General features: G+C 44.6%; 2 protein-coding genes across 8 annotated transcripts; one reads left to right on the top strand and one right to left on the bottom strand.

The window, feature by feature from the left end:
- Positions 1-1,862: 1,862 nt before the first annotated feature.
- On the top strand, positions 1,863-18,840 carry TMEM207 (transmembrane protein 207). Of its 7 annotated transcripts, none has more exons than XM_065674264.1 (7): positions 1,863-2,104; positions 3,838-3,875; positions 4,294-4,338; positions 4,785-4,927; positions 5,846-7,122; positions 8,613-8,730; positions 8,842-10,342. In XM_065674264.1, the coding sequence occupies exons 1-5, from the start codon at positions 2,030-2,032 to the stop codon at positions 5,989-5,991; spliced, it is 447 nt and encodes a 148-aa protein (XP_065530336.1). In that variant the 5' UTR covers positions 1,863-2,029; the 3' UTR covers positions 5,992-7,122; positions 8,613-8,730; positions 8,842-10,342. The 7 variants fall into 7 exon arrangements, with proteins under 7 accessions (XP_065530336.1, XP_065530341.1, XP_065530338.1 ...); XM_065674269.1 differs by having other exon boundaries at positions 5,846-6,243; positions 7,020-7,122; positions 8,613-10,342; XM_065674266.1 differs by lacking the exons at positions 8,613-8,730; positions 8,842-10,342 and adding an exon at positions 18,718-18,840.
- CLDN16 (claudin 16) lies at positions 9,920-21,694 on the bottom strand. Its single transcript, XM_065674262.1, has 5 exons — positions 21,397-21,694; positions 16,302-16,404; positions 15,876-16,040; positions 14,622-14,813; positions 9,920-14,259 (listed from the first exon to the last, which is right to left on the bottom strand). The coding sequence occupies exons 1-5, from the start codon at positions 21,508-21,510 to the stop codon at positions 14,120-14,122; spliced, it is 714 nt and encodes a 237-aa protein (XP_065530334.1). The 5' UTR covers positions 21,511-21,694; the 3' UTR covers positions 9,920-14,119.

Here is a 21,694-nt window from a genome sequence, read left to right on the forward strand (position 1 = left end):
ATGAGAGAAAGCCTAGACTGGGTATATTCCTTGGACACAGTACTACTCAGAAGATGTTTCAATATTGCAGAAACCCAAAGGTAGCAGTGTCACAGTAGGCAGGGAGTGGGCAGGAAGGGTCACAGCCCTCCATGCGTTTCAATGCAGAGCTCCTCTGGGCTTTCAGTGTTAGGTTCTGGCTGCCTTAGAGCAAGTGCTGGGGCTCTTTATGACATTCATGTATGCAAGCTGCTCAGCAGATCATGGACAGGGAGAGTTTTCCTGCTGAAGCAGCAGCTCTTTTCAGTATCATGCTTGAAGCAAAAGACAGGGCAGTTTGTGGACCTCTCTTAGCTAACTCTCCTCTCAACATCAGCATTACAGAGAATACAAGAACTGGCTCCACAAATTGCCACCACCACTTGAAACCTCTGTATGGGACCAACTGGCAGAAAACTTCAAAGTTTGATTCAAGGCCAGGCAAACAGCAGTGGCAGAATTCAATTTTTCCCCTTTTCTTCTAGAAACAGATCGAGAATAGGTACTATGTGGTATTTTTCAGTACCAGGAGCTCATTGTGGTACCTGCTCCCTGAAATGCTGGGGATGATTCATCTAGTAGCTCTAAATTGCATGTACCCTGGGTGCTGGCATGAGGGAAGTAATTGCGAAAAGAAGAAATCTGAAATTAGTTCAATGATAGATGATCTCTTAGAAGCCTGAAATTGTAAGAGTCGCAAGGTTCCCAGCAAGGCTGTGCACATTTCTATACTTCAGGAGCTTTTTCTTTTAAGAAAACAGCTAAAAAAAATTGTTTTGGCAATCTACCATTGAACAAAATTGAAAATAATTGGTCTGAACCAGGACAAACAACGTGTTCAGACCGTTTATATTGTGTAGCACACGCACTTAGCACCATTATGAGAGATGCTTTCTCAGAGGGAATAATTTCAGAGGCTTGCCTTTAATTAGTAGTGAGCTGAAAGTAAACACTTGAGAACACCAGGGTTTGGACTGGGTTTATGCAAAACTTTAACAATAAATAACAAACCTGGATTGAACATGTGTATCGGAGTTGGTTGGACTTGTTGACCTTTTAGTTGAAGAATAGCCACAGAGAAATATCTTGAGAGCAGCTTAGCTTTGTCAATCATTACTGAAGTAATGGCATCGCAACATAATGTTTAACTTATGGGGTGACGACTAAACGTATTCACAGCAACACCTTTGTGTTAAATCTGGAAGAACCATAGTTAATGGTGCATTTCAGACACAGGCTGTAAACTTCAGTGACAATCTACTACTAACAGCCAAACAAACCGGCATCTTCCGTTCTGCGGTGATCAGAGCTACGGAGCAAGCCATCTTCCACCCCTGTTTTACCATGTCATCTGGATGTATCCATTAGGATCAAAGTGGTTCTTATACTGTGCAATGAAATTTTGTATCCCTTATGAGAACACTGGGGATGTGTGGTTTTTGGGGTTCATTTTCCTAGCAAACCAGCCTCTGGCAGCTGTGTAGCAGCAGCAGAGGTACTGGGTGGTGGCTGTCTTAGGCTGCGAAGGGTTTCCTTCATCCTTGTGTGTATGTTTGAGGTGGTAGTCACAGTGCAAAGGAGATGGTTGGAGGTAGCTCTGCTTTTTCTGTAATGCCAGAATTGCAGCTGAAGGCAGCATGCAATGAAAGCATGGCCTCGCAATATAGTCTCCAGTGATTATTTGTAGCAGGGCCTGTTAAATAGAGCCGTGGGTTAATATAGAACTAAGCTTCAGCAACAGGAATCTGTGAACAGCTATGAAAATACCAAAATAACTACAAGGTGCTGACCTTAAACTAGTGTTCCTTTAACTTCTAGCAGCTGTTTGAGTGTGTCCATGCAAACCCAAATCCATTCCCTGGATAGCGGTAATTTCTGAAGCACGGGAGCCCATTGGGTAGTGTGGTTTTTGGCTGAAGGCACAACATGCAAAGAAGTTTTAAAAGCTCCAAATTACAGAGGGTAAAACACTGCTGCAAACAAAGCTCTTCCCAAGTTTCTCCCGCTACTGATGCAAAGACCTGGAGCTTTGTGTCTCACTTCATGGATCCCAAGAACTGGAGTTCTGTGTTTAAGCTTCTTGCAGGTAACCAAACCCTTCACTGGGACCAGGCTGATTTTAGGGATTTTGGGGTGGGGGAAAGACTTCAAATTTTATATAGTTTAGTTATTAGATCTTTATTTTTTGGGAAAGAATTCCTTGAGGACCTAACAGATCTGGGGAGGATTTAAAGCTCACAACAGTTTCAGTTAATGCAGAGAAAATGCAACCGCCTTAATCCTTTATTCTGTCTATGGTTATTGAAATAGAAGAGCAAGGGCTTCAGCAGCATGGGTGGTAGCTGGCTGCATTGATAGATTACTACCTCAGAGCAAACGCACTTCGCTGCAGTTTAACTACGCTAAGGTAGCTCTGCTGAGGTAGTTTGAAGGATGATAAAGAAAAGTCCAGAGTCTGTCATTCAGCCATGAAGAATACTCTGGGTACATGTAATCACAGCAATCAGCTGTCTGGTTTTGACCTGTTATTCCAATAATCAGGTGAAGTGCAAAAATAAAATTAAAGTGTTCTGCACCAGGGTATATGTGTGACATGGCAAATTAGCTCAGTTTTAAAAGGACATGTCTGGAAGAGCTGAAGCTTCTGTCCTTTTCTCTATTCCTCATTTGGGCTTCAATTGCTCATAAAATTTCATAGGTAATGTTTTATATGAAAGATTTACTATACCTAAAGACCTCTGGTGAAACTAGGGACAGAGAGGCAGTGTCTGCAGAGGATCAGATACATTATAGAGACTTGTGCAGTGACACAAGCTTTGGACAACAAAATCCTTACAAAGAAGTCCTGTTGATTAGAGGTGTAATATGATATCTCTCAATATGCATATTTGATACAAATTTCTAATACAGAACATAGCATTCCAATTTGGCTTAAAGAAAGTCAGAAATCTCTGCGTGCTTTGGATATACGCAGAAGCAAATCCAAAGTAAAGTAACGATTTACAAATTATATTCTAAAGTTTTCTCCAAGAAATAAAACTAAAATTTTCCATCTTGCTCATTCTGCTTGACAGTGTTATTACAATTCCATATCTGATTAGAAGTTTTTTGTAGCAGAGTTGGGCAGGTGTTATAACACAAATAATGTGAGTCAGCCAAAAATTGCATTGGATTTGCTTGAATCATACTGATGAACCACTCCAGTTACTTTTTCCCCAGATAACCTGAAACTGAGGCAAAGATCAAGAAGGCTTGCAAAAATAAGCTTGCTTGAGTGGAGAGTAGAAAATGTACCTGAAAAACAAGCTTCAGGTTCACATATTTGCAATACCTGAAACCTGACTCTGGGAATGATGCACCATTACTATCTGAAGAAAGGAAAACGCTGGGTAGAGCACAAGTCTGGTCAAAACAGCTCCGGTCTACAGCTACATGTACAATTAGCTACTGGAAAATGAGCCACAAGCCAAGAATTTGGTGACAGGACCTTTTGAACAGACATTTCTGAATAACAAAGCCCACTTCTGTAAACAGGTCTCTGACACCTGCTTGAGTCTCCCTGTTCTTGTCTTGCCCTCTTTCACATCAAAAGAAATGCTTTCCCCTTGTCCTAGCTTTCATCTGCAAACTATTGAATTTATCAAGCTCTCTATGAGGTTATCCGCTGCTTTTGATGGAGGCTGTCAGACCAGAGACAAGCAGAGGCACTTTTATGGCTTTTCCTCTCCAACTTCCCACTCTAAGATCAGTAATTATACTGTTTAATTATAAAGAACCAGATACATATCAGCCCTTTCTGATTTACATGTGTGTTTTCAGCTAGCAGACTCTGCGTTGGACTGTGAGCTTGGCGATAGGTGAGTGCGGCTCTCTGTTTTCTCACTCTCAGCTGCTCCCAAACTGAGCTCTTTCAGGGATGCTGTGCTCCCGCCTGGCACACTGGCATGGCAGAGAAATCAGGGCTTCCAGGAAAGGGCCATTTACCTTGTCTTCCAAAAGAGGAAAAGAAGGCTGGCAACCCTTTGGGTTTCATTAAAAAGGCCGGTGGTGGGCAGTAATGTTGAAAGACAAACCAGTTTCAGGCTTAGACTTACTGCATGTGCATCTGTTTCCATCTACATGAAGAAACTTTTCATAGGGTTCCCTTGATGGAGGAAAACTTCTCAACCTTCTGCTTACCAATGATGCTTTTCTTTGTGTCGGTAGACATGCATTGGAGCCATTACAATCCCTTCACACTGGACTGAAAGTTCCTTTTATTTTTTCCCTTGCTAGGTGCATCGGGCAAAGTGATGAAAACTTTAGCAGCTGGTATGTGTGGTAAGTTTCAGATCTGTTCTGGAAGGGAAAACTGGCAAATAATATTCTTTGATGGATATAGAAAGAGAAAGGCATTAAGAGAGACTGATAGCTAGAGAGCATTGCTCCTGGGCTGTCCCTGTGTTCTGTCTTTACTGACTAATGGAAATCATTTATCCATATCCTCCTCACTGTATGCTGACAACTGAGTTGCACAAAACCAATGAATGATTTTAGGGAGAAATGTTTAAATTTCCGGCCAGCACTATGTGCTGAGCACTCAGCACTGAGACACTGGTTTCCAGGGACTTTGATCGTGTCCAGTACGCTGGTGGGGAAAGTGCAGCATTTAACAGCTATTTGCAAAAGAAGTTAATGAATATGTTAATTTGAAGACATGCGGCCATCTGTCGGTGCTGCCTGCAGATGGTGATAGTACTGTTTCTCCTCTCCTGCCTCTGCCTCAGGTTCCTGATGTTGTTTTTCCTGGCCTTGCTCCTGTCCTGCGGGATCTGCTGCTGCCTGCAGTGCTGGCTGAAACGGCGGAGCTGCCTCCCCCACCAGCGCACCCTGGCTGTCTTCGCACTCAGCAGTTCAGATGCCTTTTGTGGTTAGTCCTGTCACTACCTGCTGCAAAGTCCCCCACTGGCCCCACTGGGGCTCCCCGTGGCCAATCCATAGCGCAGTGAGAGGCAGCCAGGCTTGAGTGCGAGCTGGGCTGCAGCTGGGTGCTGTGTTTCCGGTGAGCAGTGGGATACCCAGCTCGGGCATTTTGTGGGGATGTTTGGATCATGCACTGGAGGGCTTAAGCCAGCTACATCCACTTTGCCCGAGCTGTACGTTAGCTGAACTCAGTGCTGTCCCTGTGTGTTCCAAAGGTGCTAGTCAGGGCTTGGCCATGCTAACTCCCGAAGCCTGTGGGACCTTCTCCTCTGTTTGGCAGCCAAACCACAAACAGCCACAGGCACTGCCTGGGGGCAGACAGCCCAGGCAGACACATGACCTCCATTTCTCCTTCAGGCAAAACTGCACCATCCTACTTGAGCCACCAGCAGCACTCCGGGGTCTGTCAGAAAGCTGTGTTGGTGAGCACTGCTCATTGTGGTAGGCACCCTCACCATTGCTCCAGAGCATCCAGACTTTTGAAGACTGGGTATAGTGACTATGTAGCACCCAGCACTGACCTGGAGTATCACCAGTACATCAACAGGCTGGGCCAAACAGTCCCTCCAAGAAGAACAAAGCTAATCCAGTCATTAGACTGTTTCCCAGAGAAGGTATTGCATGCTTTCTGGGTGGTCATGAATAGCATCTCCACAGGGAGGACCCACCCAAACCCACCCAAATTCCTCTGTTCTCACTTCTTGTATCTGGAGCTTGTGGCGAGCAGCTTTGTGATGCCATGCTTAAAAAATTACATCCGTGCCTTTCTTGTTTCCAAGCAGCTCCTCCCAGGCTCACCCCTCTCAACCCACACTTACTCTTCATGCCTGTCTACTGTATGGTTATTGCTTTGCTCTTTCCCCAGAGAGTGAAGCACCTCAGTACCCGTTCTCTGGATCTCTGAGCCCCTGCATGACGGTGATGTCCTCTTCTCCTGCCCCACGGTTCAGCCTTGGGGAAACTGAGTTGCCTCCGTCCTATGAGGATATTATGAAGGAAAACAAGCTCTAGACGCCACATGTTTGCTTTCTGTGATTCCACTTTTTTCATCAGAGATCTTCTGTTATGCTATAGTAGTGTGAGATCAAATCAGCCCTTTCCACAGGCTGGCCAAGAGACTGAAAGGCAGCACATACTTAATCTAAACCTAAAAGGGAAGGCTAAATGCAACAGACTAAATGCCAAAAGCATGCGTTGAATTTGTCACAAGAGCTCAACCTGACATTTTCATAGGGCTCTGGGTTTCAAGAAGCTCCCTCAAAGGTTAGTCTGCACTCAGGGTTTCTGTCTCAGCCTCCAGATTTATCTCTGTAAGGTTGTTTGAGCTGGTGCAAACCTGTGCAGTTTAGGACCGAATGTTGATAAATGACTTGATAGTTCCTTCTCAAACTTGGGCTGCCTCTTTCATTTGGCATGGTGCCAACAAACACCCTCTGGCAAAGTCATGTTGTTCTAATACATTGTAATGCAATCATGCCACTCTGTGATGAAGGATCGTTTGCCACATTTAAAATATTTAGCACAACATATCAGATTTGCCTAGTGTGAAAAGCAGCAAATTTATAGCCAGGGAAGGGAAAACAAGAGATGGGGATTATGGAGGGAGCATCAGAAGCAAGACGTAGTTACAGAGCACAGAAAAAAAGTGAGTTTGCTCATTTGAACTGTTCTTAATTTTATAGTGACTGTCTCCAGCTGCTCTTGCCCTAGCACTGCAGACCTGCAGGGTTTAAATTGCCCAGGACCCACATGGCAGTTCCCCACAGACATGAATTATGGAGTTAGGTATTTGGTGCTTAACTACAGAAATTTATGGTGATAAAGAATGTAATTTTCTTTGAGATGACCACTGCAGGCTGGATGGAAAGAAATTTCAAGAAGCCATCCAGACTGCCTTATACTCAAGAAAGATCAGCACTGCATAAGCCATTCCTAGGAGGTATTAGCCTGCCTAGTTCTCAAATTACTGGGGAAAGATGCTGAATTTCCCCCTGAACTGGATTCCAGATGAAAGCAAAGATTTCCTTTGTCATGGACAGGTCACTGAAGACTGGATTTGGCCTGCCTGACCTCTCCACCTCTGATCTGACCTCTCAATGACAAGGGCTGGAGGCTGCAACCAGATCCCTCTTGGTACAGAAGGTAAATGTCACACCCAGTACTGTGGACCGCACGCCTGTGGAACCATGGGCTCACAGTCAAAGCTTGCAGCTGGGTCCATGTTAGGTAGCACAGAACATTAATGGAAGCCCACAGCCTGCCTTGTGGAGCAGCTCCCCACCTATAGAGTGGTTAGTACCAGTTCCCCTGCTCAGGAAGGAAACTGGGAAGGTAAATCCACTAAAGGTTATGAAGTACTCACATATTTTCATAATGAGGCTATATAAGTATCTTCACTAGATAAGGAATTACGGCATATTTTGAGAGAGAAATTCTCTGCCAGCACACCGCAAATTATCTCCATAAAATCTTATTTTAGAGACAGCTTTACTGTTTGACTGTTGTGTGAAAGGAAATAAATGTTACTGTGGCAAACTGAATGTTTGTGCCAGCAGGCTAAAATATTACAGGATATATTAATAAGGAAAATTAGCAAGTACAGACTCAGCCAGCAGAGAAGCCAAACAACTCTTGAGTGTCCTTTCGCTGGCTGAATTTACTAGGAATTGCAGGTAATCAGCACCTCTCAGGATCAGACCTTTTATATACATAAGTGCTTCCGCTACTCAACCCCTTCAATCTATGCCCTGAAACATGAGATTTGATTATGTTTGTCACTTCAGCTTGCATAGCCTGCCTACTGGGCATTAAATCAGCCATCGTTTCCTTCTCTCCTATACACTGCATTTGCTTCAGTGACCCCCTCGGTGAAAGTTAACTCCACAGGTTGTCTGCATTATATGCTGCATAAAACATTACCGTCTGCTGCTTGTTAATTGCTTGGTTCTAAATAAATTGCTGGCTGTAATTTCATTGAATGTCACCTTCTAATCAAATGGCTGGAAAGGCTAACAAGCAACGACTGCTCTGATTTCAATGCCTCCATCGCTCTTCATCCCCCTTTTACAAGCTTCCGGAAGCGGCGCTCATTACCGAGGCAATAAATCCTTGCCCAGCAGAGGGCAAGCGAGGCTTTCAGCAGCGCATCCGGGAGGCTTCTGCTCTTGCACAAACGTTCGTGGGAACAGGTTCTTGTTTCCCTGCTACAAGTGTTCATTCAAGCTCATTCAGCTTCATGGTTTGGGTGCTTTAATTATTCACAAAAGGAATAAAATCATTCCGTCAAAACTGTACCAAGTGGCTTATAGTAAAGCAAGCTGGTGGGTGTCACAAAATTAGGCTCCAGCCAGAATCACCAGCATGGGAGAAGCTGTATACTGTGATATTTGTGCAACATGACGGGAGCCATGGGTGCTTCCAAACCCTGCTGAAGACCTGAAGCCACCTAAAAAAAACCCCAAAGTTTGTGTAGAGTTGCTTAGGGGGGATAACCTGACCTTGCTGCTGCCTTGGGTTAGGGAAGGAGAGTACCCTGAGAGGGAGCTCAGTGAGCACTGCCCTTGGCTTCCTCATCACTGAAATAGACAAAAGGATGGATTTCTTACTTCATTCTACAAATGTGTTTGAGATAGCCTCGCCAGTCTACTGCTGCCCACAAAGGCCTGCCACCTGCTCCCAGGTGCTCCAGCAGAATGGACCAGGATACCCAAACTTCAGTTCCCGTTCTTACAAAAGCAGAGATTTTGTCTGGTATGTTTTTCTAAGCACTCAGCCTTTAATGAAGGCAGTTAATGGAGTTTGGCTGATGTTTTCTGAGTTATAAGCAAAGATGAACCATTTCTTTATAATTCATCATCTTAGGAATAAGGCACAGTTTGGAAAAACACTTGTTCTGCTGTGACCTTCTGGCTGCCACTCATCCTCTGACTTACACTTCCTTCTGACTTTGAGAAGAAGTGGCAAACTGCTTTGGGAAACCCCAGAAAACACTAGAAGGCTGATGTATCTGGGGATGGGAACTTGTCAGTAAGCCTTGAGAGGGGGAAACAGGAGCAGGGCAGAGGAGCTAATTGCTCAGTAACCATCTGAAAACAAAAGACAAAGGGAACGTGGTGAGGTGCACAGTTGGACTTTCACCTCCGCACATCAAGAACTGAACAATAAAGTCATAAACTGGCTCTCAGGCAAAACAGAGCAAAACCATAGGCAGCTGAATCATAAAAAGGGATCGGTCAGAGCTGCCAGGAGGGTTGCACATGAAAGGTGGGAAAATACTAGAAATGCTCATTAATCTGGTTTTTATTGCCATCTGAAGACTCTGGATTATGGCCTGAACCCTTTTGTACTGGGAAGGGTTAATGACAGATCCTCCCCTTTTTTGGGTCATAGGATGGCACAATTCTGGCTTTTGCTTTTCTCGCTTAAAGGCATCTTACAGCAAGGACCCAAGAGCTGCTGGGAGAAAATTGTTCTCTACTCCCAGTAGCAGTGCTCGGACAGAGTAATGTAGTCATTATTTGCTTGCCCACAATATTTAACGGATGCAGAAGAGCAAACTGGGGATTGGACAAGGCAGGGGGAGGTCCAGCCCCAGATGAGAGAGAAAAACTCACTTTATTGCTGGAATTTTACTTTTCTCACTTTGAAAGGTGATAAAATGACTATAAGTAGATGTGTTTAAACTGGGCATAAAGCCTACAGCTGTCAAAGGGCCATTGCTGCAGGTGTGCAGTGGGGCCTGAGGTCTGTAGCTACCAGCAAAGTTCTGGGCAGCCTCCAAAATCCCACCACACTGTCCCAGTGGCTGGTCCTGTTTGTGCTACTGCCTTTTTTGTGTCCTTGCAGGAGAGCAGTGATTTCCCCCACAGGAGTCAGAGCAGGTCACCTGGCAAAGCACCTTTCTGGAGGAAACCTGGATATGGGTCAGAGAAACACGACGTTCAAAGGCAGCTGCATTTATTACATCTTACTAATGCTATAATATGTAAGGAAAACAGAATTCTTGAGTAGCATTCATATCTACTGAAAATAATTGTTCAGATCTACAGAATTCAGAACTAAATCATATTTCAATGTGTGTGAAAAGGTGACAAGTCTGTGTTTTGGGAAATATTCATGCAGCTGCAGTAGGAGATAGCCTAGTTCACAAGGTCAGAGGAAGAGTGAGTTCTAATTACAGAGTTATTAAGAGCCCCTAGGAGCAAGGCTGATTAAGGTAGTGAGAGGACAAAATACTGCATGCAGAAAAGGACAGCTATTTCAGATATTGTTTTGTTATCTCTCTCACTTGCATGTATCAAAATGAGAAATCAATACCTATCTGTACGAAATGAAATCAGCTTAATAAAGAGCTTACCTACAAGACTTTGCTCTTTTCCATAATGTGCAACCAGGCAGATCTCTGGCAGACTGCACCAATCTGCATGCTGTCAGTGGGGAGGGCAATGAGGAGCCCCAGGTTCAAAGAGTCACCACGGGGCAGATACAGCAGGGAGGAAACTTGAGAATCCCAGCTCTCAGCTAAGTAGCTGACCCTGCCTATACCCTGGGAAATGAAGCAACGAGGTGCCCAAATGTACAAAAATACTCCTTGGAAGATAGTGAACATCTGGATAAGCCTAAAAGGTGCTGGCACTGAACGATTAAATGCTGGGCCTCAGCTGGAAATTGCAACTGAGCAAAGAGCTTTGGTAAGCCATCAATGGCTACCAGAAGGCAAAGTCAGTCTACTCTAATTCCAAGTGAACTGCTTCTGAACTTCTTCTTCTTAGGTAGGTACTAAGGAAATACCTTAATATCTGAGTTCACATGCAGTGTCTTTAGTTTGTGATTTTGAAAGGAAAAGTAAGTCTTGCATGCTTTCTGAGAGATTTCTTGCTAATGAATAAACAACCAAACTAAAATAGATCTGCATTATGGCATGGTAATGAGCTAATGAGGAGTAAATACTGCAGTCATGAAATCAGAGTCAGAACTAAATCAGTGGATTAACAATTAAATATTAACAACTGATCAAAACATCAGATAGACTGTCAGCAGGATGTGAATAATGAAGCAATGCATCATTGGACTGGCTGTTACAAAACATTAACCCGGAAAACCTAAGGGTTGCTATGACCTTCTCCTAGTCCAGGAGTGCAGGAGATAGATCCTCAAAAGCTATCATAGAGTGTGGCTACAGCAGGAGTATGGTTAAAGAATTAACCCTTATTCTACACAGATTCTGTAGAAAAGAAAGGATCACAAATGTTTATTCAATATTCTTTGTATGCAAAGAATGTTTGTATGTACATTCTTCATATGCAAAGTGTATTTGAGGATGATGGACCCTGAGTTAAGGTAGTATTTGGGGTATGTATGTGCCCTATCTGTGTAGCCCCAGGAGGAGCACAAAGCTGGAGGGATTAATGAGACCAGTCCTTTCTATTCACCCCGATTCCAAAGTGCCCATTGAGCAAATGCTTGGTGTGATCCAAGTGTTGCAAGTCCCGAAAGAGTCCCCAGCACCTTAAAACAAACTGAAGACCTTTAGGACAAAGACCCTCAAAAGTCTCCTCAACTACAGCATAAGGGAGGAAAAGAACAGGAGAAATCAGTGATCTGAGATCTTCATTACATTCGCATAACTAGATGATCTTCAAGGTCCCTTACAACGCAAGCCATTCTATGACTCTATAACTCTATGATTAGCAGGTGATCCTAGACTACTTTTCACTTGCAAAACAAGAAATAAATCTTTCCAGCAAGAGATAATCTTCATGCCTCTGAAAAAGCTATAGAAAACAGAAACCAAGAGACTGTTCCTGAGTGTTAGTGGGGAGGATTAATGTCCTGGCTGCACAGTCTGGGAAGGATTTGATCCAGGATTTTGGTCCAAGTGATGATGTCTTTGCTTAGTACCTCCTCCTGAAGAGCATTTCTGCACTGGGTGAGTTGGGCTGGGGCAGTCCCTGGCATTGCTGCTTCTCTCCTGCCTTGAGGAGGTTAAGAAAATATTTGCCTCTCTGGGGAGGAGCACTGAAAGTGGGCATTGGAGCAGATGCTAGATACAGCTCTGCCTCTGCAGTGGGTTCACCCTCCCTCTCCTTCCTAGCGTATCCCTGAAGGAGCAGGGAAACAGGGCCACAGCCCAGGAACCAGACTCAAAAACATCCACAGAGCTTCCCTGTCTTTGCACAGCCGTACCAGGACCAGCTTTTCTGACCCAAAAGCCTGACAGCAAATACATGGTTCTAATGTCACTGAAAAAGTTAAAAGAGAAAAAAAGCTTTGGATGCAGTTTCCTTCAATAGCAGGAAGAAATTTCTATCACCTACAGATCTCTTTGAGAGTTCTTGGTATAATCGATGGATTCATTACATCGTTCATAACTCCTGTACTCTTCATCTCTCAGGACTTTGTAAAAAAGCATTCATCACTTCTCCTACTGTGTTTACATCTGTTCAACATGGCTCATCTGCTGGCAAAAAGTTGCTTTCAGTTTGGCTAACATAGATGTCTGCCAACCAAAGCAGCATGAACTCTGCAGGCATGAAGCCTCCCTTGCCTGGGCAGCAGTGCTGCCATGAGGGCTCTTGCTGATATGGGCTCATAATGGTCTGAGCCTTGTGGAGGTCCTTGAGCCCATAGCAAAGCCATATGGACCTGCTTTTGTTCTATCTGTCCCAGGGCCTAAATGTTATTTGATTAGGAGCCATGTCAGGATTGGGTTATGCTTTAAAATTGCTGGTCAGTTCTGTGCCACAGCACAAGATGCTGCTTCCAGGATAAGCTGTGTGAGGACTCAACCCCTCGTCTTCCACTGTAGGGGCTATCATAGGTGCTGTCTGAGACACAGCCCACTCCATCCACAGCCATCCCATCTCTTTCTGGCACTCACAACATAAGGCTTCGCTTCAATTTGCCTGGGGAAAGAACAGAAGTTTCTCCATCCAGTCTCCCCACCAAGCAGTTAGTGGAGGAAGTGATGGTGCCTCAGTACCTACGGCTGTGCACACCCTCCTGAGACTCCACTGTTGTTTCTCCACTGACCCCAGGCAGGTATATCTCTGTGCTGACAGCCTTTCCCAACCGCTGGTCCCCATGACTGTATGATGTGGTGCTCACGGTAGAAAAGACTGGATTTGAACAGTTCCTACCAACCCTAAGAAAATCGTGTCTCAGTTTCTGTGAAAGGCGTAGAAGAACTTTTGCATCCATCCTTATGGAACATGTTAAACCACACTGGGTTTTTTTCACCCATGTTAGTGAAGACATGGCTGATGCTCTAGCCTCATCCAGCCTATGGGAGCTTGGACTGTGGGAGGGGACAGCAGTCCTGAACTACATTTAAATATCTGTTGATAGAAAGAAATAGCAGGTTTCACTATCATTTATCCTAGTTTCTAGTTAGTATAGACATACTGTCATGCACAACATCAGATCTTGGATCTTCACTTACTTGGTCCAGGCAAAATTTTTACTAAGCATAAAGAAGCTAGCAATTTCCAGATCTGTGAGTCTAGAGCGTCTGTAACATACATTTTGAAACATACTGAGAAGGACTGTAATGTGCACCTGAATTTACAGTGTTTCCTCAGTGCAGAGGTTCACAGGCCAAAGAAAGGGTCAGGCATTTAACACAGCTCTTTATCTTCTGCTGAACTCTCCAGCTGCCTGTAAGAGCAGCAGACCCTCATGCTGGATACGCATGGTCCAGATGTTGGCTGAACAATCAGTCCCTCTCTTCACTTGTATTTTCTGTTTGCAGTCTGTTGACACATTGCAGACATGGAACAGATCCATCTTACAATTTGGGGATCTCCATGCAGAACACTGGCATCTGGTCCAGGAGAAGCTGATTTATCTCGCTCATATTGGTATTGTTGAGACAAATGCCGAAAGACTTTGTGTTGGTTATTTCAGTCCGTGCTTATGCAAGTGGCCTTGGCACTCAAGACAATGGATTCCCTAAAACAAGATCTTCTCAGAGGTTACTTTCTTGAAGGAATTTTTTTTTCTGAAGCTTCCATAATGCAAATATAGCATACAGTACATCCTTAAAATTTAACTTCACATCTGTGTGACAGCCAGGAGCTTGGGTACCTGTGCAAGCCATACAAGTGCAAGTAGAGCTGGTTCTGGAGTGCTTACCTCCTCCTCATACTCTTGTGTCAACTGCATACATTTTAGCAGTAGCTGTCTGCGAGGATGGCAAATGCACATTTGTTACAATTGTCCCAGCTGAGGAATAGCCTTTCCTCAAGGAGTAAGCAGAGTGGAATCTTCCAGAGCTGGTCTCTGTGAGGCACAGGGAGAGAAATAGGATCTGCTATTGGGTGCTTGGTAACTTTCAGCGGCAAAGCCTCAAAATGCAGAGAAAGCAGTACTCTAAGATATGACATAATAACACTTTTAACATGACACTGACACCTCAGATCCCACCTGAAGACCTTGTTGTGCCTTCTAGAGATGTTGAAATAAGACTTTTCCCATTTTACAGCTGAAGACATTGCTACTGGGGAGGAGCAACCATCCGGAAGAATGTCCCCAAAGGGCTTTCCCCACCCTGTGTGCCTGTAGCACATCCTGAGCACCTGTAGCAGACCCTGAGTGGTGGCTCTATCTCTGAACTGTGTCTCAGCCCTGCCACAGTTCCTCACCTCTGAAAAGATACATGCAGCAGGTGAGCAGGGCCCCAGATAAGAAACAGCCAAGTGACCCTGCCATGCCGAGCCAACATGACCAGCCAAACTTGTACTGGATGCCCAGAAACACATTGTGGAAGACCAGAGAGGAGCGTTCCACGTAGACATCAATGGCGTACCACACCGAGCCAGTAATTCCTGGGAGACCTGCAAGACAGGAGGGAGGTACCACACAGAACCCCCAGATGGACCACAAGACCACAAACAGAAAACCTGGAGCTATAGCCTGCTGTATGATGAGTCAGACTTTAGGATGCAAAGACCTTCCTTGGACAGCAGGTTTTGGTCCCTGTTCAGTCTCAGCCCAGTCACTTTGATGTGTTCACCCTGGCTCCTACTGATACCAGGTGGAAAGCTGTCAGGCAGAAGCTGTACCTCGCAGCACTCACAGACACCATCAGCGCCAGCTGGCAGCACTTAGGTTTCTGCAGAAATCTCCTCCCTTCTCAGCTTATTTAACAACCTGTTGCAAAGTTGATTTTTTAATCTCTCCTAGCTTGCAGAACTTTGACAGTGTTTTTCAGACAAACTTTGGGTGGTGAATGGAGGATTCTTAAAAGAAACTCTCAAGTTTTTTACATGTGCTCCCAGTGGCTGGGGTGAGTTATATGTGAAATCTGTTTACAATGAAGCAGAGGTGGATGCTCAATATTGGCATGAAGTTAAGTGAAATTACTTGGTACCTAGTTAACTATTTATTTTTTAATTTAAAATTCTCCCACTGGCTGTAACAGCAAAGCACCTTAGTTGGGTATTTGTCACCTAAGGAGGACAGATGTGTTATTACCCTTTTATTAGAGATTGGCTGCACAGATTTTGGGCTTAGTGACTTGCTCAAGGTCACACAGTCTGTGACAGAGACAGGAACTGAACCAGGATTCTGGGACTTTGCAGTCCTTCTGCAATTAGATCCCTTTGCCTTGTCAACAGCACTCACTTCTTCACAGTAAAATAGCAGTAAATGGAAGTCAGCAACTCAGAGCCAGGTCACCTGGTCAACGCATCAAATATAAGTGGATAAATGATATGTGCTGTTAGGGGCAGGCAGTGAACAGAGGCATTTGCACAAATAGAGCATATAAAGATCCTTTTCCCATGTTTACCCTCTAGAAAATCACCGGCTCCTCTCCCCAAAATAAGAGAAGGCTTTAAAGCTTCTCTGCTTTCCTAAAGGATGCCCTGCAAGATGCAGGCACAGCAGGGAAATACCTGCAATGAGCAACATAACTCCAGAGACCAGGCAAATGCGCAGCTTGATGAGTGGCTCATCAGGAAGGAATTTCACACAGTCCAGTCCCAGGACAAGGAAGAGAAATCCAAATCCTGCCAGGACATCTGCTGTGATCATCATGGCTCGGGTCAGGACCAGCTTCACTGCAGGACAAAAGCAAATCCTTCTAGTGCACAAGAAATGGAAATGTGGGTGGGTAATGGGGACAGATCCTGTGGGAACATTTTTTTCCTAGAGTGCAGCTTTCTCCAGCTTCCCCTGGGAGTAACACCTCACTAAGAAAAGAAACATGGCTTTAATATGTATGCACACCAAATCATGTCTCACTGAGTAGAACAGATACTCTTTTTGTATACACTTGGGTATCCCCACTACTCATAGAAACATCTTTGACTCGTACATACCAGGGTGCTCGGCGAAGATAGAGTCGTACTCATCACAAGTTTGGATCCCATCAAAAACGTTTGTGACACATTCCCACCATAGGCCACGGCATTTTGTACTCACCTGTGGGTTAAGAAGAGAAGTAATACTGTGAGTTAATAAACCCACCAACACATTGGATGGTCAGCTAGGCCCTTCAACAGAAATCCTGGTCCCATTCTGTAAATGGCAAACCAGAGCTGTAAAGCTTGAAGAAGAAAAAAAGTAACAAGATGGAGAAAAAGCACATTTTTTTCTGTGTTGCTACTAATGGTTTTAAATTAGAGAAAAAGAAATTCAGACTAGACATTAGGAAAAGAAAAAAAACACAACTTCCTATTGGCAAGGATAAAAATCCCAAAGGAAGTTGGGGGGTGGCTGACAGGAGAGATCGAAGAGCAGGTTTGATCACTCCTTGCCAAATGCTTGTCTAAGCTGAGCAGGGTAGGGCCATGTACCAGATGACCTGAGACTTTGCTGTCCATGCTCTCTCTACACCATCCTCCTGACAAGAAAGAGCAGCTCAGAGGGGAGTGTGACTGTCAGGGCAAGCATTGCACCTGCTATAGGAGGCACCCCATGGCATGGTGAAGGATGACTTTGCTGCTGAGCAGAGGTGTGGAAGTAGGCTCTTCTCCAGATGCATGTGGAGGGCTCCCCCCAAATGACTCAGCCATAAAGACTGGCTGGAAAATGAGAGGCAGCTGGTGTTGATCCTGGTCCTGCGCCTCTGGGTGCTCTGCAGGCTACAGGACCACGTGTGCACGAGCCATGCTCATTGCTGAGGCATCCAGGCTTGGGCAGACATTGCAGTAGCATCACGGCTAATTGTCTCCGCTGTCTTGAAGCGTAGATATCATGCCCAGCTTTCCATAACCCATTTTATTATGGGAGGTATTTTCATTACCAATGCAAATATGACAACAAGCACCTCTAAAACATTCCTGGAATTGCTCATACAAGGAGCAGAGTTAATGTTGGTTCAGCTTTCAACTCCAGCCTCCCGTCTTGCTGCCAGTGACACCCACCGCAGTTAATGGAAGGAGAAACTCTACCAGGGAATTGTTTCATGCTGGGGAAGGGGACCAGACTTGCTTGGACAATGCAATAAGTTCATTTTTCTTATACTGTGTAAATCAGAAAGCAGACAACGTATCTCAGCCTGTTGGTATAGTCTCATTCAAGATGTACTGAAGTCCATAGCCAACTGCAATATTTTTCCACAATACAATGTCTGAGCCAAACTGTACACCTTCTCTGTGATACTGCACTGTGAACAAAAGGCAAGTAAAAACGACTTGCTACTTCATACTGGCAAAAAAAAAAAAAAAAAAAAAAACTATTATGTTTAAATGAAAACAAGCTACACATTTTGTTTCATTAAGATAAAAAGTACTTACAATTTCTGAGAATTTCAGTGCAGGTTTGATGACAGATACCAACAAGAAATTAGAGGCAGTGCTGGAAAACCTGGTTTCCTTGATTCTGTATTTTTCAAGAGAGCAGTGTTATGTAAAACAATTTGCCATTTTTGTACTAGATGTAGGTTTCTACCATGACCCTCTTAATCCAGCCACAGCTCCTCTTCTGTCTTAACACTCCACCATTCAGGCTGTGCTTGAAATTAGTGTATTTTTATTAAATTACATATTTTCCACTTGTATTTGTATCATTTAATGTTCCTTCCAAGCCACCATAGGCTTATTCATGCTACTCTGTATTCAGCTAACACTCTCAGTTACTTCCTCACTTCTTTGAATTTGTGTTGTTTTTTAAATCTTACAAGCAGCATCTTTGCCTAAATTATTTATAAAAGGACTAGCAGGATTCCAGGTTTTGTCAGCCTTCAAGCAAAACAGAAGTCTTGCAGTGCAACAGCTGTGATCATGACCCAGCTTGTGAAACACCCCCCTTTCCAGACTTGATAAATGTTTTGGGTTCCTTGGGATGTTTCAGTTGTCACTTACTCCTGCTAGTGCTGAACAAGGGCAGAAGCAGGGATCAGCCCATCTCTCTGCAGCCCATGCACAGGCAGGGATAAGTATCTCATTGCCTGCTGCAGAAGGGATGGGAACAAACATCAGAGAGGGGACCTGTGGTTGGCCTGGGCCACTGCTGAGCTATTCAGTTTTCTGTTATCTGCCTCTTCACCTCCTTGGCCATCCCATGTCTTTGTGCACCCTTTGTCCTTCAGGTTGTTAATCTCCTCCCAAGCCACCCTTGAGCATCTTACCTTGCACAGACAACACAGACCTGCAGGCACATGGGAACTCACTGTTGTAAATGGGAGAGTGGAGAAAGGTGGCTGGGGTGTCACATAAGGACACAGATTTCTCCATCCCATGGCTGGTCTCATGTTAGTAGCAGTAATTCACTATCACCTCTTTCTCCTTATAGCAAATTTACTCCAGCTTCATTGGGCACAGCCAAAGACTCCCTGAGAAGTGAAGCATCACAGCCAAACTCCTCATCCCCCGCTTGGATTATGAAACACATTGCCACGACCTGCTTTCCCTAACACAAGTATGCATGTAAAACATAAACTGCATAATGACTGCAATATATATAATTACATCCTATGCATAATGTATAATTAATATTAAAATAATTCTAATACAAAGAAATGAGAGAACAAGCACACACTTCCCCTTCTGGGGAAAGCGGAGAAGACAAACATGTGAGTGATGTTAGTCACAGTGTTATATCGCACTATAAAAAGGTGCCAACCTACAATGATTACAAACCCAGCACAACAGAAAGACAGGCAGCATTTAACAGCGGTAATATTTTTAATCTGCCTGCAACAGGGAGGGACTGTGTACACAACACAGCGTTTGTTGGGAAGGACATTATGGGTTTTTCCCAGCACAAACTAGTGTAAAAATTGATCCAGGCTTGTCTTGATGATCACATGGAACACATGAGCTTAAACCACTTCGTTGCTGTAACATAACCTGGTTGTACCTGAAGGGAAGACGAGGGTTGTGAGAATTGGCTGGGGCGCCTGCAACCAATCCAAGGCTGCTGCTCCCATGGCTACCTGGCTGCTTTGTCCTGAGCTGCTCCTCTCCACCAGAACCACAGTGAGGGCTTCACACCCTCCCAGCTGCTGGGGGCCAGGGTCAAAGCCAAGCGGCTTTGAGGGATCTCGTTAATGTATACAAATATCTCAAAGGCGGTGCCAGGAGGATGGTGCCAGACTCTTTTCAGTGGTACCCAGTGACAGGATGAGGAGCAATGGCCATAAACTAAAACACAACAAGTTTCACCTCAAGATGAGGAAGAACTTTGCGTTGAGGGTGGCAGAGCACTATAACAGGCTGCCCACAGGGGTTGTAGAGTCTTCTCTTTGGAGACATTCGAAACCCACCTGGAAATGTTCCTTTGTAACCTGCTCTAGGTGCTCGGCAGGGGAGATAATTTTCAGAGGTCCCTTCCAACCCTAACGATTCTGGGACTCTCTAATACTGGAGAATAGAGTTCCTTTCTCTTGAAGTCGAAGTTGCCTGACTTATCCTTGTTCCAGCTGAAAACAGGAGTCATTGTGGACCCCACGCCTTTCTGGCCATGGACAGTTTACCTGCATTCCCCTGTTTAGAGAGGCAGTGAGTCATTAGGGCCATTAAGGAGATCAGTGGTCAGGTATTAAGGCTGGGGGCGGTTTTGCTTCATTGTTTAGTATTCACACTCAGAGCAGGAATGTGAGAGTAGTGGCTGCTAATTACCAAACTGGGTGTTAATGGAGCACTTCGCACAGCCTAGCGCAGGTGCCTTTGTGCCAAGAAGACAAGGTTACACAGCCTCAGGGTAACAGACTGGTTCTTTCCTGGACTCATTCTGTTCAGGAGCTGGGTTTCCCTCTTGTTTTTCCCCAAAGTCGGGGATCCATTTGGCTTTTCTGAGTATACTGGTATCTTCAGCTGATTACAGACAATTCACATCTTCCTGAAATTAATCTAAAATATCTTGTTAATTTAAGATGATAAATGCAGAGTGATAACACAGCCAGCATCTGTGGGTGCACACTGTTCTCTCTGCAAAGAAGCTCACCGAGCAGACACGCTGACCATCAGCAACCTCACTGCATTGGATCTATGACCACCTCAGTCATCTCCACCCACCTTCTAGGGCGCGACTGGCAATCAGATTGTCTGGATTTCTTGTGGCATAGAGAAAAAAGGTATTTTTCTTACAATAAGTTTTATCCTTCTTTCCTCAGATAATTCATTACTTGATTTGATGCAGCTTAACGTTGCATTGCAATCACAGACTACAGAGGAGCTCTTCTGGTGTCCTGTGCTGAATAGCAGATCAAAAGTTTCTTCCTGATACATTCAGCCAAACTCTCTTGGAAGGTGTTTCATCTTCACTGCATAAAATATCCTGTTTGCCAAAGAGCAGATGCTTACACTGCAGCCCTTGAATGTGCTGGCTGCTCTGGGGAGAAAAATACAAACTGAGTGATGGAGAAATGGTGATGGTTTGGGGGTCTGGAGTCTAGGGCACACTTTGCGTGTAAGCAGCATTCTGCTTCCTTATTTGCAACTTATTTTTGCCAATACCCTTCTCTAACAGGAGAATGTTACTGTCTGCACAAGTTCAAGAAGGTATTTTTGACTGCTGGATCTGATGCCAGTCCCCATGCATCCCATAAATTTCTGCTAACATTATAGTTCAATGGCTGTTAAGAAAAAGACTTGAAGAATACAGGTGTACACACTGGACTTGTCCACCAGGTCTGACTTACAAAACTAGAAACATCTCCAAAGTATCCATGCAGGCTGGAGATGCAGGATAACTGTACTGAAATTCATGCACATTTAAACGTACAGCCTGTAGACCTTTCCTGAATTTACTAATCGAGAGCAGAGTCTGGGTAATAGTCTGGTAGAGAGAGTTACACAAAATACCACTTATCCCCTCCTCTTGTCATAGTGATTCATTTAATTTTCATCCACTTTCATCCAGCACAACAGGGGAAAAGTGCATGGGAGTGGAGAAATGATGTCAGGAACCATTTGGTCTCTCTAGGACACATTTATTTTGGTGATCAGGCTCTCCTTACCCCAGTCTTACCTCCAGGGAATCATCAGCATTCACCATCCAGCAGTCTGTCCAGGTAGATGCTATCAAAAACCCAGTAGACAAGAAAGCAAAAAAACAGCCCACATACTGGAGGAAAAACCTCATGCCAGCAGGTGCTTAGCACATCCAGGGGGTGAGAACAGCAGTGCCCAGCCCTTGCTCTCACAGCTGAGGTAAAGGTAGAACCTTACTGTCCCAGGGCACTGTCAACCTCTTCCAGTGGCTGTGAACAGCCAGAACTTGTCACTTCTGCAGATGCCATCCGTTAGTGATGGCTGCAGGAGCAATG

Source organism: Lathamus discolor, chromosome 3, assembly GCF_037157495.1.
Source record: "Lathamus discolor isolate bLatDis1 chromosome 3, bLatDis1.hap1, whole genome shotgun sequence".
Classification (NCBI taxonomy): Eukaryota; Metazoa; Chordata; class Aves; order Psittaciformes; family Psittacidae; genus Lathamus; species Lathamus discolor.

What these genes read in the sequence shown, in the direction of transcription:
- CLDN16 (XM_065674262.1), bottom strand. Translation starts at nt 21,510, where the DNA reads ATGAGGTTTTTCCTCCAGTATGTGGGCTGTTTTTTTGCTTTCTTGTCT. An exon ending in TATCTTCGCCGAGCACCCTG is followed by an intron (nt 16,041 to 16,301) that starts GTATGTACGAGT and finishes TTTGTCCTGCAG; the next exon opens with TGAAGCTGGTCCTGACCCGA. An exon ending in AGTTATGTTGCTCATTGCAG is followed by an intron (nt 14,814 to 15,875) that starts GTATTTCCCTGC and finishes CCTGTCTTGCAG; the next exon opens with GTCTCCCAGGAATTACTGGC.
- TMEM207 (XM_065674266.1), top strand. Translation starts at nt 2,030, where the DNA reads ATGCAAAGACCTGGAGCTTTGTGTCTCACTTCATGGATCCCAAGAACT. An exon ending in TGTGTTTAAGCTTCTTGCAG is followed by an intron (nt 2,105 to 3,837) that starts GTAACCAAACCC and finishes GTGTGTTTTCAG; the next exon opens with CTAGCAGACTCTGCGTTGGA. An exon ending in CAGTTCAGATGCCTTTTGTG is followed by an intron (nt 4,928 to 5,845) that starts GTTAGTCCTGTC and finishes CTCTTTCCCCAG; the next exon opens with AGAGTGAAGCACCTCAGTAC.